The sequence below is a fragment of the Balaenoptera ricei genome, chromosome X, assembly GCF_028023285.1.
Source record: "Balaenoptera ricei isolate mBalRic1 chromosome X, mBalRic1.hap2, whole genome shotgun sequence".
NCBI lineage: Eukaryota > Metazoa > Chordata > Mammalia > Artiodactyla > Balaenopteridae > Balaenoptera > Balaenoptera ricei.
Window position 1 is genome coordinate 68,978,631 of NC_082660.1, and position 16,934 is coordinate 68,995,564.

Consider the following 16,934-nt stretch of genomic DNA (forward strand, 5'->3'; position numbering starts at 1 on the left):
AGAGATGCATGTAGTAAACACAGAACACAGCTTAGATTTGGAGCCTCATCTAGCCAGTGAATACAGGCTACTAATTTTTATAGTAATTTTAAATTTTGATATGATTTCAAACTTAAATAAAAGTTGCAAGAATAGTATAAAGAACTCCCGTATACCCTTTACTGCAGGTATGAAGCCCCTTTCCTAAGAACAAGGACAATCTCTTACATAACCACAGTACAAAGATCAAAATCAAGAAGTTGATATTGATATAATACTCTTGTTTAATCTGTTGTCCATATTCCAGTTTCCTCAGCTGACTCCATAATCCTTTATAGCTGTTTTTAATTTCGTCCGGAATCATGCTTTGTATTTAGTTGTCATACCTCTTTTCATCTCAGTTCCTCAAGCTATTCATTTCTCAAGGGTCGTTATCCGAGTTTACTGTGAGGTGGCTGTTCTTTAGTTCCAGACTCTTCCTTTTTCCTACCTGGTCTGAGTTTCCCTCGTTGGTTCCCTGAGCTGTCTCTTCGCAGGCCAAGCTTCTCATCTAGACCCAATAAAGTCAAAGCAACCCAGAAGGTCTTATCTGGTGCACACTTCAACTTAATTACTTACTTATAATCATTTGCCTACTGCCCAGATTTCCCCTACAGATCTGTTCATTAGTACTGAAAGCCTTTCTCTTTCCCTAGAAGAACTAGAGACATCTCTTAATTACCTATTAACAGTCAACTCTTAACAAGTAGTTCTAGTTATTTAGCATATGTCCACAGTACGTTGAACATTTGCAAGGGAGGGCTATTAGGTGTAACTAAGGATATTTCTTCCCTTTTTCTCCCTTCTTTTTATTCTCCCAAAGACAGTTTATTTAGTCCAATTAAATCAAAGGTCAGCTTATTAAGAAACAAGATAGTAATGTGTTTGTCAAAGTAAACCTTTTTCTCATTTCTGGAAAGCTGATATTAAGAATTATCAAACCATATAGGTGCATTGTATTTTGATTTTCTTACAGGTAAAGGTAGTGGTATTTGATAAAACTGGAACCATTACCCATGGAACCCCAGTAGTGAATCAAGTAAAGGTTCTAGTGGAAAGTAACAGAATGTCACGCAATAAGATCCTGGCCATTGTGGGAACTGCTGAAAGTAACAGTGAACACCCTCTAGGAGCAGCCATAACCAAATACTGCAAGCAGGTACAATTTTTCCCTTGTTTATTCATGATTTACATATACAGTTGGTATTAAGCTAGAGAGACTCGTGTTTTCTCATTTTATTTTGTATGTCTTAATTGCTTCATGCAGGAAAGTATAAAGATGAAAACAAAAATTAACTATAACCCTACCACACAGATAACCCCAGTCAACTGAAAAATTAATATAGAAGTAATACATATTTATGGTAGGAAAATTGAGATAATTCAGCGTTACATAACAAAAAAGGAAAGCCTCATTCCCTGCCCCCTTCCATAATTCCTCTCTCCAAAGTTTAACAAGTATTAACCTGTTAACAGTCTTTTTAAATAACAGCTTTATTGAGGTAAAATTCACATACCATAAAGTTCACCCTTGTAAAGTTACAATTCAATAATTTTTAGTATATTCACAAAAGTGTGCATCTGTTAACCATTTTTAGTTCATATACCAGCATTTATTATTTTTTAAACTTTACATAGAAAGGTGATACAATGACCAATCTTTGGTACCTTTTAAAAAGATTTTATTAAATGATTTTTCCATATCAGGACATATAGATCTGCCTCATTGTTTTTAATGACTATATTGTATTCTATTGTATGATTGGTTTTTTGGCTCTTACAATGTACAGTTAACATCCTTGTCAGCTTTTGCACATTTATCTCTAATATTCAATGCCTATCAATGCAACTGCTAGATCAAAGGATACATGCAGTTAAATTCTGATGAATATTACCAATGCTCAAATGACAGATATTATCAACACCCACACAAAAAGGTGTACCAGTTCATATTTTCACAAGAAGTTGAATGCCCATTTCCCTACATTCTCACCAACATTTTATTTTTTCCAATTCAATAAGTAAAAAAATTTATTCATTGATGGTTTACTTTGCATTTTTTTAATTATGAATAAGGTTGAGCATCTTTTCACATGTGTATTGGCCATTTGAATTTCTTTTTCTATACCCTGTTTGCTTGTATCCTTTGCCTATTTTTTCATAAGATTGTTTACCTTTTTCTCATTGATTTGTATAAGTTCTTTGTAAATTATCTCACAGAGTCTTTCAGTTAGAACGTGGCAGTTTCACCATTGGTGTTGCCATTTCTTTATTTGTTCTTTCCTTTTTACCTATTACTGACCTGGCTTCTTTACACCCAAATCAAATAACAGAGAGGATGAAGATATAAAGAGACAGGAAACAGTGATGGTCACCAGAATTCTTTGGCTCACTAAGGACACACAATCATACTAGAGAGACCCTCTGGTAACTGAAGGCCCTGTTCCTTGTTACCCTTTTCCCTGTACCTAATAGAAAATCTGACTTGAAAATAGAATTAAATATGTAACTTGTAGATCTCTACTGGAAAGGACAGAGAATATTGATAAACCTTCCACATTTTCTTTCCCGAAAGTTGGTATAAATCTTATAAAGTGGGATTTAAAATAAGTATTGTGAGGTTCTCTTCTAACTTTGAACATTATACGCAATGCTCTGTTCCTTCGTCCTTATCAAAACCCACTGTCAAATAGGCTATGATAAGTGACAGTTTTATTCTAAACATTCAGAATTAACCAGGCATGTAGATTGTGTCTAAACATTTAGAATTAACCAGCAGTAATCTTTGATCTTGCTAATGAGGACCTTGGATTATTAGAACAGCAGAGGAAATCCTTCTGTTTCTATCTGTTAGGAGCTGGACACTGAAACCTTGGGTACCTGCATAGATTTCCAGGTTGTGCCAGGCTGTGGTATTAGCTGTAAAGTCACCAATATCGAAGGCTTGCTACACAAGGATAACTGGAAGATAGAGGAAAATAATATTAAAAATGCATCCCTGGTTCAAATAGATACAAGTAATGAACAGTCATCAACTTCATCTTCCATGATTATTGATGCCCAGCTCTCAAGTAAGCTAATTTTCTTTGTAGTACCAATTATGGGACAGTTATTAACAGATGTCTAACTTTATAATCTGAACTGTTATATAAGAAACAAGATTGGTGTCATGGTTTCATTTTCGTAAATCAGTTTCACTGTAGGCCTTCTAATTATTTTACTCAGTTACTCAAGAACATTTTTCAGTTGTGCTCCTTGATTACAGTAGAGGGTGATAAAGTCTAGCCTTAGCTGATCTTCCATCTTTTAGTTCAGCTGTCTTTCTTTTATTTCTCACCACAGCTGCTCCAAACCTTTTGTATCCTTCACAACCTCCTATGGCCTTCCCCCTAGTTGCCTAAGTAAATTGTCCGGCTTATTTTTCACACGGAAATTTAAGGTTCTCAGACATGTGTTCTTTCAGGTTTTTTTGCTCAGAATGTTTCCTTTTTCAGGGAAAGAAGTATCCCTCATCTTGCGTAATGAATCCCCTCACCTTTGCCCTAGATCCCACCCTCTTTTGATTCCTCAGGGACCTCATGCTCTGTTATGTCCCCTTGCTTCTTTTTTTCCCAACGCTCTGTCGTAGCTCCTTCTCCTAAACATATAAACATTTCTTCCATCAAAATCACTGTATTCCCATCTAGATTTTATCCTACCTGTCTTTCTTTTCCTTAATATCCAAGCTTCTAGAAAGAGTAGTCTAGGCTGGCTGAATTCACTTCTTCACTGCACAGTTTGGCTTCTGCCCCATCCATACTAGTGAAACTGTTTTAAGTCCACTGGTGATCTCATTTAGTCCCCTCTCCAGTGGTCACTTTTCAGTCTTCATTGCTGTATGACCTCGCTAAGGCATTTGACAATGTTGACCATTTCTTCTTTCCTAAAATGTTTTTCTCCCTTGATTCCATGACCCTGCTTTCTCTAGATTCTCCTCTCACCTACCTGGCTGTTCTTTCTAATCCTCTTCTGATTCCTCTTTTCTCCTGCTCTCACATGTTGGGTGTCCTCAGAGTTTTGTTCTTTGTCTTTTGCTCATTTTACATACTCTCTCTGTACAGTCTTTTTTTAAAAATTTTATTTATTTTTTGGCTGTGTTGGGTCTTCGTTGCTGCGCACTGGCTTTCTCTAGTTGCGGCAACTGGGGGCTACTCTTTGTTGTGGTGCACAGGCTTCTCATTGCGGTGGCTTCTCTTTGCTGTGGAGCATGGGCTCTAGGCATGTGAGCTTCAGTAGTTGTGGCACGTGGGCTCAGTAGTTGTGACTCGCGGGCTCCAGAGCACAGGCTCAGTAGTTGTGGCGCACAGGCTTAGTTGCTCTGCGGCATGTGGGATCTTCCCAGACCAGGGCTCGAACCCGTGTCCCCTGCATTGGCAGGCGGATTCCCAACCACTGCGCCACCAGGGAAGTCCTCTCTGTACAGTCTTGTTCATGCTTATCACTTAATTCTACCACCTGTAGGTTTCCACTGCCCCTCTAAAATCCATATCTGCAGCCAAGGCCAGTTTCCCGAGTTTCCTGTTGGTCTATCCATCTGACCAAAAACATGCTATACATACCTAAGTGTGCCAGGACCCCCCTACCCATCTGTGCTTGAGTAATTTTTCTAACATGCAAACCTGAGTATATCACTTTCTGACTAATACCTTTTATTGCAGTGGTTTATAACCTATTTTTGAATCACGAACCTTTGGAGGAAGGTGGTAAAAGCTATGCCCACCACTCAGAAAATTTCTGTTTTGGACGTTTGTATGTATCCAAAAGCCCCTCCATGGAAATCTGTTAAGGACCCTGGTGGCTTGGACCAGTGTGATAACAGTAGAGGCCGTTAAGAAGTGGTCAAATTCTGGACATATCTTTTTTTTTTTGGCTGCATGACATGTCTTGTGGGATTTTAGTCCCCAACTGGGGATCGAACCCGTGCTCCCTGCAACAGAAGCTTGGAGTCCTAACCACTGGACCACCAGGGAATTCCCCTGGATGTGAGCTGGCTGACAGATCTCACAGATTAGAAATGGGGAATTAGGCCAAAGTTTGTGGCCTAAGCAATTTAGAAGGATGGAGTTACCATTTAAACAAGATGGAGAAGATCACAGGAGGGGCAGTATTGAGGAAAAGTGATCAAGAGTTCAGTTTTTGACATGTTAAAGTTTGAGTGCCTGTTAGGTATTCAAGTGGAGATGTCGTATAAATGGAACTATCAAGGAGGCAGGTGGCTGCACAAGTCTGGAGTTCCAAGGAAACAAACTGGGTTGGAGATGTAGACTTGGGAGTCATCCACTTATAGATCTGTGCTGGCCAATATGGTAGCCACTAGTTACATGTGACTATTTAAATTTAAATTAATTAAAATTTAATTTAATTTAAAATTCAGCCCTTCAGCCATACTAGTCACATTTCAGTGCTTAATAGCCACATGTTGTTAGTGGCTACTGTATTAAACAGAGCAGATGTACAACATTTCCATCATCACAGAAAGTTCTGTTGGACAGCGCTGATATAGATGGTATTTAAAGCCATGAGACTGGATAAAATCATCAAGGAGTTGAGAATTCCCTGGTGGTCCAGTGGTTAGGACTTGGCGCTTTCACTGCCATGGGCCTGGGTTTGATCCCTGGTCGGGGAACTAAGATACCACAAGCGGCGAGGTGTGGCCAAAAAAAAAAAAAAAAATCATCAAGGAGTAAGAGTAGATAGAGGGGGAATGAGATTAAACCTGAAGAGGTTTAAGGACTGAGCCCTGCAACACTACAAATTAAGAGGTCAGTGAGATGAGGAAGGATCAGCAAAGAAGACAGAAGAAGTGGTGAGTGAGGAGGTAGCTCATAAGAATGTGGTGATCTAGAAGCCAAATGAAGAAAGTATTTCAAGGCGGGAATGATCAACTGTGTTAAAATGCTGCTAATAGGGCAAGTAAGATGAGGACGGAGAATTACCCATTAGATTTATTAAAGATCACTGGTGTACTGTATGAGCAATTCTTTGGAGTAACAGAGACAAAAGCTCTATTTGAGTGGGTTCACAAGAGAATGGGAAGGTATGAATTGGAGGGCAGCCGATAGAGAACACTTTTGAGAAGTTTTGCTATGAACAGAAGCAGAGAAATGGAGTAGTAGCGAGAGAGGTAAATGAGATCAAGAGAGGGTTGTTTCATTTTCTTTTTTTAAAGATAGGGCTATGTACTGCAGAAATAGAAAATATGATTATGCAGGAGAGAGAGGGGAGAATTGTTGGAGAGACGTTCTAAAATAGGCAAAGGGGGACTTCCCTGGTGGGCCAGTGGTTAAGACTCTGCACTCCCGATGCAGGGGGCCTGGGCTCGATCCCTGGTCAGGGAACTAGATCCCGCATGCCGCAACTAAAAGCCCTCATGCCGCAACTAAATATCCTGCGTGCTGCAACTAAAGATTCTGCGTGCTGCAACGAAGATCCTGTGTGCTGCAACTAAGACCCAGAACAGCCAAATAAATAAATAAATAAATATAAAATAGGCAAAGAAGGGGGATCTAGTATGCAAGTGGAGAAGTTGCCCTTAAATAGGAGTAGGGGCTGTTTATAATAACAGAAGAGAGGCTAGATCAGTATGTACACAGGCACAGGCAGTTGGGTAGATGTGGCAATAAGAGCTTGTGGAAGTTCTCTTCTGATTGCTTTTATTTTCTTCCTGAAGTAGGAAGCAGAGTCATCATCTGGTATGAGAATGGGAGAAGAGAAGGTATAAAGTAGCCATCTAGAAGGAATGGAGAATGAATGGACTAGGGAAATGTAGTAGAATAGCCAGGCATCACTAAGGGCCCACTTAAAGTTAGTGGTCATACATTTAAAATGAGACATCAGTATGGTTGTGTGTTCTTGTCCAACACTGATGGTTGTACTGATGCACAATAAATATTTTTAATTTAATTCAGTTGCTATGGAAGATCATAAGGAAGGGTCACATGGAAAGCGTCACCAAGAAAGTAACGTTTGAACTGGCTCTTAAAGAATATATATGATGCAGTTTGGTATTTGCAGAGGAGGGATGAGGACCTCCAGGTGGCCCTCACTCCTCATGTGCAAAGACCCAGAGGCATGGAAGAGCAGAGTATGTTCCTTGAACATCTGGAAATCACTGTTGTAGGCTGTTTTCTACCAAAAAACCAATGTAGTGACTGTGCAAAATTAGAGAGGAAGACTGTCCCTAAAGGGTTGTTATAAATATTAAACAAGTTCACTAAATGTCATTTCTGTACTTTCTTCAGATGCTCTTAATGCTCAGCAGTACAAAGTTCTTATTGGTAACCGGGAGTGGATGATTAGAAATGGTCTTGTCATTAATAACGATGTAAATGATTCCATGACTGAACATGAGAGAAAAGGTCGGACTGCTGTATTGGTAGCAGTTGATGGTAAGGTTTTCCTTAAGTACACTGTGACTCAGTGTCATGATTTCACTTGTTTTCTGTGTATTTTTGAGAGACATCTGAACTATGAGTGTTATTCAAAAGCAGCCTGAATGCAAAGTAAAAATGTCAGCAATACATAATTGTTACTGATTAATTTAAAATTCTATTGCATTTGCCTGGCTTTGTTATTTTCCTCCGTGGCCTATGGTTTTAAAAAAAGCTAATCAAGGATTTGTTTTAAAACCTAAAAATAACATTATAGCAAAGTAAAAGAATATTTATAATCTCATCATCTAAACACAATGTCAGTTTTAATTGATATTTCTGGATATATATTCATACACATCACACAGAATTACAATATTAGTACATATACTGTTTATAAATGGGTGCATTTTATTGTATGTAAATTTTACCTCAAAGTTGAATAAAAATTTAAAATTCCTTGTACATATACTGTTTTATTTTATCTTATTTTATTTAATGGTAAATATTTCCAATCATATTTTAATGTGGCACCATTTATCATACTTCTACACTATGACTAACTTAATCATTCCCCTGTTGGAAATTTAAGCTACTTCTAATATTTTATTATTGTAAGTAACACCACAGTAAACATCTTTGAGGTTTTAGGTATTTCGTTAAATTATTTCTTAGGGTACATTTCTAGCTGTGAGATTAATTAGTCAACATTTATAATCCTTGCTAAGTATGAAGGCAGTATCTTACTATGGCCTTTTTAGGCCCAGGAAGAAGCAGAAAATACCATTTATTTTTGTTTTTAAAATAGCTACTTGTAGTGATTTTTTTCCCAGTATAAAATGCCAGTTTTGTTTCCATCCACCCCTTCACCTTAAAAAGGGTGAAGTATGAGTTTTCAGTTTCATTTGCCTTTAAATTAGCTAAAGTGTTTGGGGCTATTGGCCAATACTTCTCTAAAGAAAGAAAATAAGTATCCAGTAAAGTCTCTTCAGTTTCCTATCATTACCTTCATTAGTAAGCCCTACCTCACTCTGTGAAATTTTCACAACCAAGTATGGAGGCTTGTTGCAGGGTTTGTGGTATAAAGTCTATGTGGTCTTGGAGATATTTTGAGTTACGCTAAGTCGTGAACAACTTCACTTAACAAAATTCATTTCTTTCTGAAATTTTAAGTCAGAATATTATTCTGCTTTCACCATATTCCAAATTCTATCTTCTGGTGCTCCTATATTAGATGAGCTGTGCGGCTTGATAGCTATCGCTGATACAGTGAAGCCTGAAGCAGAATTGGCAGTCCATATTCTGAAATCTATGGGCTTAGAAGTAGTTCTGATGACTGGAGACAACAGTAAAACAGCTAGATCTATTGCTTCTCAGGTAATGCGTTTACTTAGTTGTTGGGGTGGGAGTATGTGGTAACTTCTCATTCTTCACATACATTTCCTTTCTTGCCTTCAGCTGCTAAAGAAGTCATATTACCTATTATTTTCATTATCCCCGAGTAGCCATATCTGGTTCCTTAAAGAAAAATTGGCATACTATGCAGGAAGGACTTTGGGTTTTGTCTGGAACTGTTATAAGTAAAAAGCTATTTGCTGAGTTCATGGGATGCTTGAGTGACATTGTACACAGTTTCTGTTGATGCTTCCTTTGAAATGTTGCTGATAGTCTCCACCGGTGCTGCCAGCCTAAGCCAGGCTCTCATCCTCTCATGCCTAAAGTACAGCAGTAGCTCCACGCACGTTCCTCTCTAGTCCATCCTGGATACCACTGATAGAACCATCTTCTATAGCATTCTTCTGCTACTCACCCCCACATTTGCCTTCCCTCTAAAACTTTTCTCATATTAGTCTTTTCTATTTTGGAATGCCTTCTCCCCTTTTCTATTAAATAATAAAGATAATATATAAATACATTCTTGTATAAAAAATACAGAAGGCTATAAAGTAAAACGTTTAAGTCACCATTTTCCCAAGCCTCCCTGTCCAGCCCTACCCCCTTACACTTTTTCATATGCTTATATGTTCATATACAGATGTATAGTTCTGGTATTTTGAACATAAATTGGATCATTTTTGTACAAATTGTTCAGCAGTTTGCTTTCTTTCAGATAACAATATATATGCCTTGGAGCTTTGTCCATGTCTGAACATATAAAGTTATTTCATTCTTTCTACATCATTGCATTGAATTCCATAGTATGGATGCGTCATAATGTACTTAACTATTCCTCTAATAAAAAAAATAATTTATGTGGTTTTGAAAATTTTGTTTTACAAATAAGGCAGTAATATACATCCTTGGACATACTTCTTTTTATACATGTACAGGTATGTCCAAAATATAGCTAGGGGTGGAATTGCTGAACCAAATGACATGCACACTTTGATAGATGCTGCCAAATACCCTCCAAAAAGACAGTACCAACTTACACACCCACCAACAGTGCATAAGAGAGCTCATTTCCCCATATCCTTACTATCCCTGGATATTATTAGTCTCTTACAATTTGGACATTTGGTAGGTGGAAACTGATGGCTCATCATTGCCGAGTTATATTTCAGGTACTCAGTAATATTTCTTGAAATGAATGGAGTTTATTTTTGCCCACGTAGGTTGGCATTACTAAGGTGTTTGCTGAAGTTCTACCTTCCCACAAGGTTGCTAAGGTGAAGCAACTTCAAGAGGAGGGGAACCGGGTAGCAATGGTAGGAGATGGAATCAATGACTCCCCAGCGCTGGCGATGGCTAATGTTGGAATTGCCATTGGCACAGGCACAGATGTAGCCATTGAAGCAGCCGATGTGGTTTTGATACGGGTAAGTCCTATGGTCTGACCTTTGAGGAGTGTGAGACTGCTCTACATGGTCAGGGTTAGTGTCGTATATTGAACACAATGATTGTGCCCTTTGAATTCCCATGCTCCTAGCCATTGAGACTGGGAGAGTTCAAGACGGCAGTATGAGAAGACTTAGTAATTACTTCCAGACTTTCTCATTTCAGCGAAGCAAATGAGAATGACAAGCTTCTAAAGTGAAGCATTAGATTTGGGAATATACTTATCATACTCTTATCTTCAACAAATACTTGCTGAGGTTATTTTAGTGGGATTTAGTCCCTGTACCAGCATACAACCCTAAAAGTATTTTTAGAACCCTGAGAAAAATCCCTTCCAAGACAGCCTCAAATTTTTAGCAATATCTCAGATTTGTAGTTAATTCACATATTACCGTAAGGTACACATCATCTTCGGTATACACAGTATCAAATACAAGTTACTGGTCAAGTTACAGTCTCTTGCTAATATCACAAATATTTCTGTTCTCAGAATGATCTTCTGGATGTAGTGGCAAGTATTGATTTATCAAGGAAGACAGTCAAGAGGATTCGGATAAATTTTGTCTTTGCTCTAATTTATAATCTGATTGGAATTCCCATAGCTGCTGGTATGTGACAATTAACTTGTATTGCTTTTTTCATGAAGTCGTTAGAGGCCTACCATATTGGAAGTTTTAGTCTTCTTATTATTAGTTTTGAGCTCAGTTTTGTATGTAGCCTGCTGGTATGGTGAGAGGTAATTTTAAAATCAATAATTTAAATTTTCAGCATGTTCATTATGGCCTAGAATGTATAAGCCTTCTGATAGGTTTATTTTATTTTTTTACCTTATTTTTACCTTCAACTTTGTATTTTGAAATTTTCAAATGTACATAAACAAGGAGAAAAATGATACAATAAAACAATATACCCTTCACCAAAATTCACCAGTTAATAATATTTTGCCACATTGCTTCACCTCTTTCTCCATATACTCTCACACACATATGTACTTATTTGCTTACTCATTTAGTTTTTGCTGAAGAGAATAAATTTACCTTTAATCTCACTACCCGAACACAACTACTGCTGGTATTTTAGTATACGTCTTTCTGGTCTTTTTTTACTCTGTATTGGTTTTTGTCTTGTTTCATTGTTGTAATTATAGCATGCAGAGAATTTTCTTAATGTTCTAATAGCCAACAGTTTTTTTTAAAGTTTGGGAACCAGATATGAGAAAGACAGAGAGAGAAATTGAACAAAGGAATACGACCAAGAAAAAGCAGTTTAGAATTATTTAATAAGCATCCGATCATCCCTATTACTTAGGGGCTTGGTAGATGTTAGTATTAGTAATAACATAAGAAAAATAGTTATCACTTTCTTCTTGTTCTCTCTGGTTTGAGAGCCAAAGAAGGACATGAGATAACATGAGAACAATTACAAAGCTGTTTATCAACAGGGACACACAGATGGAGAGGACAAAGAGTAAAAGAACAAAATCCAGAGAGATTAATTCATGGAACAAGTTATTTTTTAAAAATTATACAAGTAATATATGGTCACTGTATAAAAAGTAGAAAAAATACAGATAAGCACATAAAAAATTACAAGTACAGTAAGTCTATCTCATCCCCATCATATGAACAAATTTTTAAATGTCTGTCAAAACCAAGTGTGGATGAGTTTGTAGAATATGAACTCTCATACACTATTGGAGGGTTTGTGATCTGGTACAGCCACTTTGGAGAGCAACTGAGAAATATCTACCTAAAGTTGAAGGTGTGCCTATGTTATAACCTAGCTGTTTCACCTCTAGGTATATACCCTAGGGAAATTCTCAAACACGTGCACAGGGCGGCATGTACAAGAATGTTCACAGCAACACTCTATTAGTGAAAAATTGGCAACGACATAAATCTCTACCAACAGGAGGATAAATTGCTGAATAAATATCAAAGAAGGAAATGATTTGTATATATGTATTAGGAACACAGTGGTAATCTGTTTAGTACTGTTTGGTCTAACTAATCCAAACTTGTTTTCTAGGAGTTTTTATGCCCATTGGTTTGGTTTTGCAGCCCTGGATGGGATCTGCTGCAATGGCTGCTTCATCTGTTTCAGTAGTACTTTCTTCACTCCTCCTTAAACTGTAAGTATGATGGCTCGCTCACGCTTGTCTTTTATATTCCTTTTATCACCCACAGTCAGTCTTGCTAGGTTTTATTCTTGTATTGATCAATGATAAGCCCAAACTGTTCTTAATAATAAATGTTAACTACGTAAATTATCACCTTATGTAGTATATACAGAGCAACCACAAGCACTGAGTGGGGTAAAATCTAGTACACTGGCTCTCAGAAGTAGGATTTCTGATCATGTGACCTCACACAACTCCTTTTGACCACCTTTATACATTTCAAACCAGGCTAATCTCTTCATTTTTGAATGTAACAAGCAGCTAGTTCGCATTTGAGTATTTCAAACTAGTGTACTTTTGCATCTTTTCAGTTACAGGAAACCAACTTATGAGAATTATGAACTACATGCCCGAGGCCAGATGGGACAGAAAAGTCCTTCAGAAATAAGTGTTCATGTTGGAATAGATGATACCTCAAGAAATTCTCCTAAACTGGGTTTGCTGGACCGGATTGTTAATTACAGCAGAGCCTCCATAAACTCACTGCTGTCTGATAAACGATCACTGAACAGTGTTGGTACCAGTGAACCTGACAAGCACTCACTCCTGGTGGGAGACTGCAGGGAAGATGATGACAGTGCATTGTAACAGGCCACAGAGAGTGCTGCTAGATGATGTTGTTCTGCACTGACACAGCATTCATGGTCACCTTAGCTTTTTAAAATATTGCAGGGCTTTATGTTGGTCTCATGCTCTTATGTTAGGGAATCTATTTGAATTGCATTTGTCTAATGGCAAAAATATCTTTTTCAGGGCCTCAGCTTGGAACCTAGCTTTATTGAAAATGAATTTCTAGTATTTTTTGTTTTCACTAGCAACAGATAAGGTAGACCAGGGAGGTTTACAAGTCCTACAACTGAAGATTGCTGAATTGCTGCTAAAGTCATAGATAATTTTTATTTGACCAAAAAAAAAAAGTTCAAGAAAAGATCATTGAAAATTTGAAGATTTGAGCGCATAATCTTGAGGAGATTCTCGAGCCCTCCTCCCTGCCAGATCGGGGAGCAACGGCTTTCAAAGCACTGTATAAAGAATCCTGTTTTAGAAGCAAAATAGTAGAAACTGTTTAAAAATAGACAGGTCTATTTATTACAGGCTTTCTTTCCCCCTTCTTCTCCCTGCATCTTTGTCTTTGCCATCGCTTTCTTAGATGCCCCAATGTGTTTTCTTTTATTATGTTCTTTCAAGTGAGCTAAGTGTAGGTGGTTTCTCATTGACAAAAATAACTGACAACTTTTCCAGTAACTTGTTTGTTTCTTTATCTTGTAGCTCAAAAGACCTTCAGGGCCTATATGGTTCCCTGCTTCCCACCCTTCCATTGTTGTAAAAAATATATCAGATTCCTCCTTCAGTGACTCCCTAGCTCTGTGCAGGCTTTCAGTTCACTCCTGCTGGGTTCAGCTATAAGTTGTTCTTAGTATCGTCTATCAGCCTCAGTTCAGAAACTTAAGATTTTGAGCCACTTCTACAATTGATTTTTTCCCAAAGATTGACACTACCATGTTTAACATGTACCGGTCATATAAAATTAACCTGGATTCACTAAATTTGTCCTTTTCTGGAGAGAATGCAAGACATTAGCTGATATTTATAATTTAATAGATTTTAATTGTCTTTTATTGTTTTAGATAATCTCTCAAAATGACTTTAAAATAATGCTATTACACAAAGCCGCTTTTACCAAAAAATACAGTAAATTGTAATACAGACATGAGAATTTCCCTAGGTTATGATACCTTTTAGCTAAATCTATATTTTTCTCTAGTTTAAAACATTTGCACTTGCTAGTTAGTGTGGTTGGCAAATTCACGGGCTTGTTCTCATCAACATATAAATTTAGAAATCCCCCTGTGAGTGCCTGGGAGTTAATACACTGGTCAGAGATCTGGTACTTGTATCACTATTTAAATTAACTTGTTAACTGCAAGGTGGATTTCAGATGCAGAATATGTAAGTGAAGAGAACTCATACATAAATTCCTAACATCTATTCCCATTGTCATATGTAAAGCTGCTAGCACAATTCCTAGCACATAGGATTTGTGCTCAGTAAATGTTAGTTCTTATTTCCCCTTGAGGTCAGTGATAAATATCAAAAATTGCTTTTACAGAGCAGAGTCTAAAATCAGGTGGGAGTGGGGGATGGGGTTCTTCCCTCCTTTCCAACTTCCTTTTTCTCTTGTTCTTTCATACACACTCAAAAAAGTTTACAACATAACTCCATGTTGACTTTTCAGATTTGGAAAAGATCTCATTTTTATCTCAGCTATCTTAAAGACAGAACTGAAACTTGATGAAGGTGCTATTAATCTAGAAAAGCAAACCAATTTTAATGAAATATGAATGAGTTTGTAGGTCTAGGCTCTTTTTTAGATCAATGCCTGTGCCATCTTCCATGCTTTCAATTTGAATTTTAATATTTGTTTTTTATTTTAATTCCAATGGCCCGTCATACCACAACTTGTTTCTTCTAGAAGAAATAGCTAATATGACAAAGGTATAATATAGACTTTTGAAAAAGAAGCACCTTTCTCTGTCTCTCTCTCTCCCTCCCTCTCTTCCTCCCCCTCCCCCTTCCCCTCACTTTCACTCTTCTATCTCTCTGAAGCACTTGAACATAGCCAGTTACTACTTTTATTATTCTGTGTGTGTTAGAGTTGTCCACTTGGCCTCACATGCCAAGGGATCCACATGTCATAGGGCAATGAGAAGAGCAGCCTATATAATCTGGGAAAAATCAAGGATGTAATTTCAGCCCTTAGTACAGGAACAGAAAACATGCTGTTTATAAAGAATCCTGCTTTAAATATCTATAGCCATCTTTGAATTCTCTACCACAAGTCTCTTGCAATTCTGAACTCCCATTAGCTTCATAGAGCAGCTGTAGTCACCGGAGAGAGACATATGGAGGGGATCAAAAACATTGCTTTCAGTTAGTAACTAGCTTTAAATAATTAGTTACTAGTGAGAACAAATTTTATAAATGTGTGCGTATGCATCTGTGTTTATTCATATCATACATATATACATATATTACCCATATAGAAGGAAAATGGATTTATATTTGAATTTGATATTAGAATATTTGAAGTTCTTTATCTGTTGTTCCTTTGTCACTCTTTTGTATTCACTCAGCAACCATGCCCTCAGTCTGAAGATAACAAGGATGTTTTGATATCCAGTGCTGGTTCAGACTCAACTAAGGGGCACCTTTTATCTTAAATATCCAAAGATGCCTTTTAAATTTCAACGGTTAAAACATAACTGTTTAGTGTTGTAGTCTAAAGAAGTATGGTTGTCAGTTGTGAAAATAGAAATGTTATTTTTCGTAGTTTAGTATCAGCGTTTTAGATGTTAGATTTGATGCCTTGTGAACAAATAATTTTATATTGTGCTTCAACTTTTTAAAAGTTATTCTTTTATTGGATGTATTCTTTGTTCAAAATGCTTAAATAGCATTGTAGGCAAGATGTTTCCAAACATTTAAGTGTGCGTATCTTTTATGTACACAGCTGAAAATCCAGAATGTATGTTCTTAGAGAATTTTTTCCACTACTTATGGATCTTGCTTTAAAATTATTTTTCTTAATATTTATTTTACTCTATTTTGTTATTTTCTTTGGCTGAGGCATCTGGTTACTGGTTGTTTTAATAAGAATAAAAACATTCCTGGAATCACTCCTTTTGGATATTTTTGTTTCTTACTTTTCTCTATTTTAAAAATATTATTTTGCCAAATATAAAAAATGCAGATTCGTGCCAAATTATTAGCTATTTTTACACTAACTTTCTGTAGTCCTTCTGAAAGTTTATCTGGTATGAGTAACCAGATAAAGCACAAAAGCATGAATTCTTGTTCTTCAATTAAAAGAGCTTTTCTAATGGCACTGATAGTAAATGCCTTTTGTAGCCAAAACCAGGCGTCTCAAACTTATGCTTTTAGTTAAAGAAATGTTTAACTAACCATTGTTGAACATTGATTGTTTGATACCCAAAACAGCAGTGGACGATGTTGTGCAATAATCATCTACTATAGTCAAGATATTCAGTAGTTTGTTTTTCCATAAGCATGTAATTGATCATATATCTGCCAAGGATGTGCCTTCAACTTTATAATTATAGTATTGTAAAAAAAAATGATTTTTTTTTGTCAATGTCTCTTTTGTTAAATCATCCAACTCCTCTACCAGCAGTTCCAAACTACCCTGTGTTTTTAGGTGTTGTGTTCTGTTTTTGTTTTTTTTTTTAAATCAAGGGTGGGGCAGGATTGGAGGCAGCACCACACATTCACTAAGAGTGGGAGGGAAGAAATCTATTTTCCTTCAGACTTCACCTGCTGGATCTTTTAGTGCAGATGAGAAAGGAATATAATTGTCCTCCTTTCCTTTATAGTCTATAATACGTTCTTTATAGATTGTCTACCCCAAATGAGCTAAATGGAGACAAGAGCTTTTCTTGCCTTTGGGGAGCCCTATACAGTGTGTATGAGGA

General features: G+C 37.0%; 1 protein-coding gene across 1 annotated transcript in view; it reads left to right on the forward strand.

Annotated features, from left to right (window-relative positions):
• Positions 1-16,542, forward strand: part of ATP7A (ATPase copper transporting alpha) — a 152,338-nt gene extending 135,796 nt beyond the window's left edge. Inside the window, exons 16-23 of the mRNA XM_059909953.1 lie at positions 995-1,177; positions 2,873-3,089; positions 7,299-7,445; positions 8,662-8,804; positions 10,043-10,246; positions 10,756-10,873; positions 12,294-12,396; positions 12,756-16,542. Of these exons, the coding sequence (XP_059765936.1) occupies positions 995-1,177; positions 2,873-3,089; positions 7,299-7,445; positions 8,662-8,804; positions 10,043-10,246; positions 10,756-10,873; positions 12,294-12,396; positions 12,756-13,032 (1,392 nt within the window). The 3' untranslated portion in view covers positions 13,033-16,542. The remainder of the gene's footprint in view (positions 1-994; positions 1,178-2,872; positions 3,090-7,298; positions 7,446-8,661; positions 8,805-10,042; positions 10,247-10,755; positions 10,874-12,293; positions 12,397-12,755) is intronic.
• Positions 16,543-16,934: the final 392 nt, after the last annotated feature.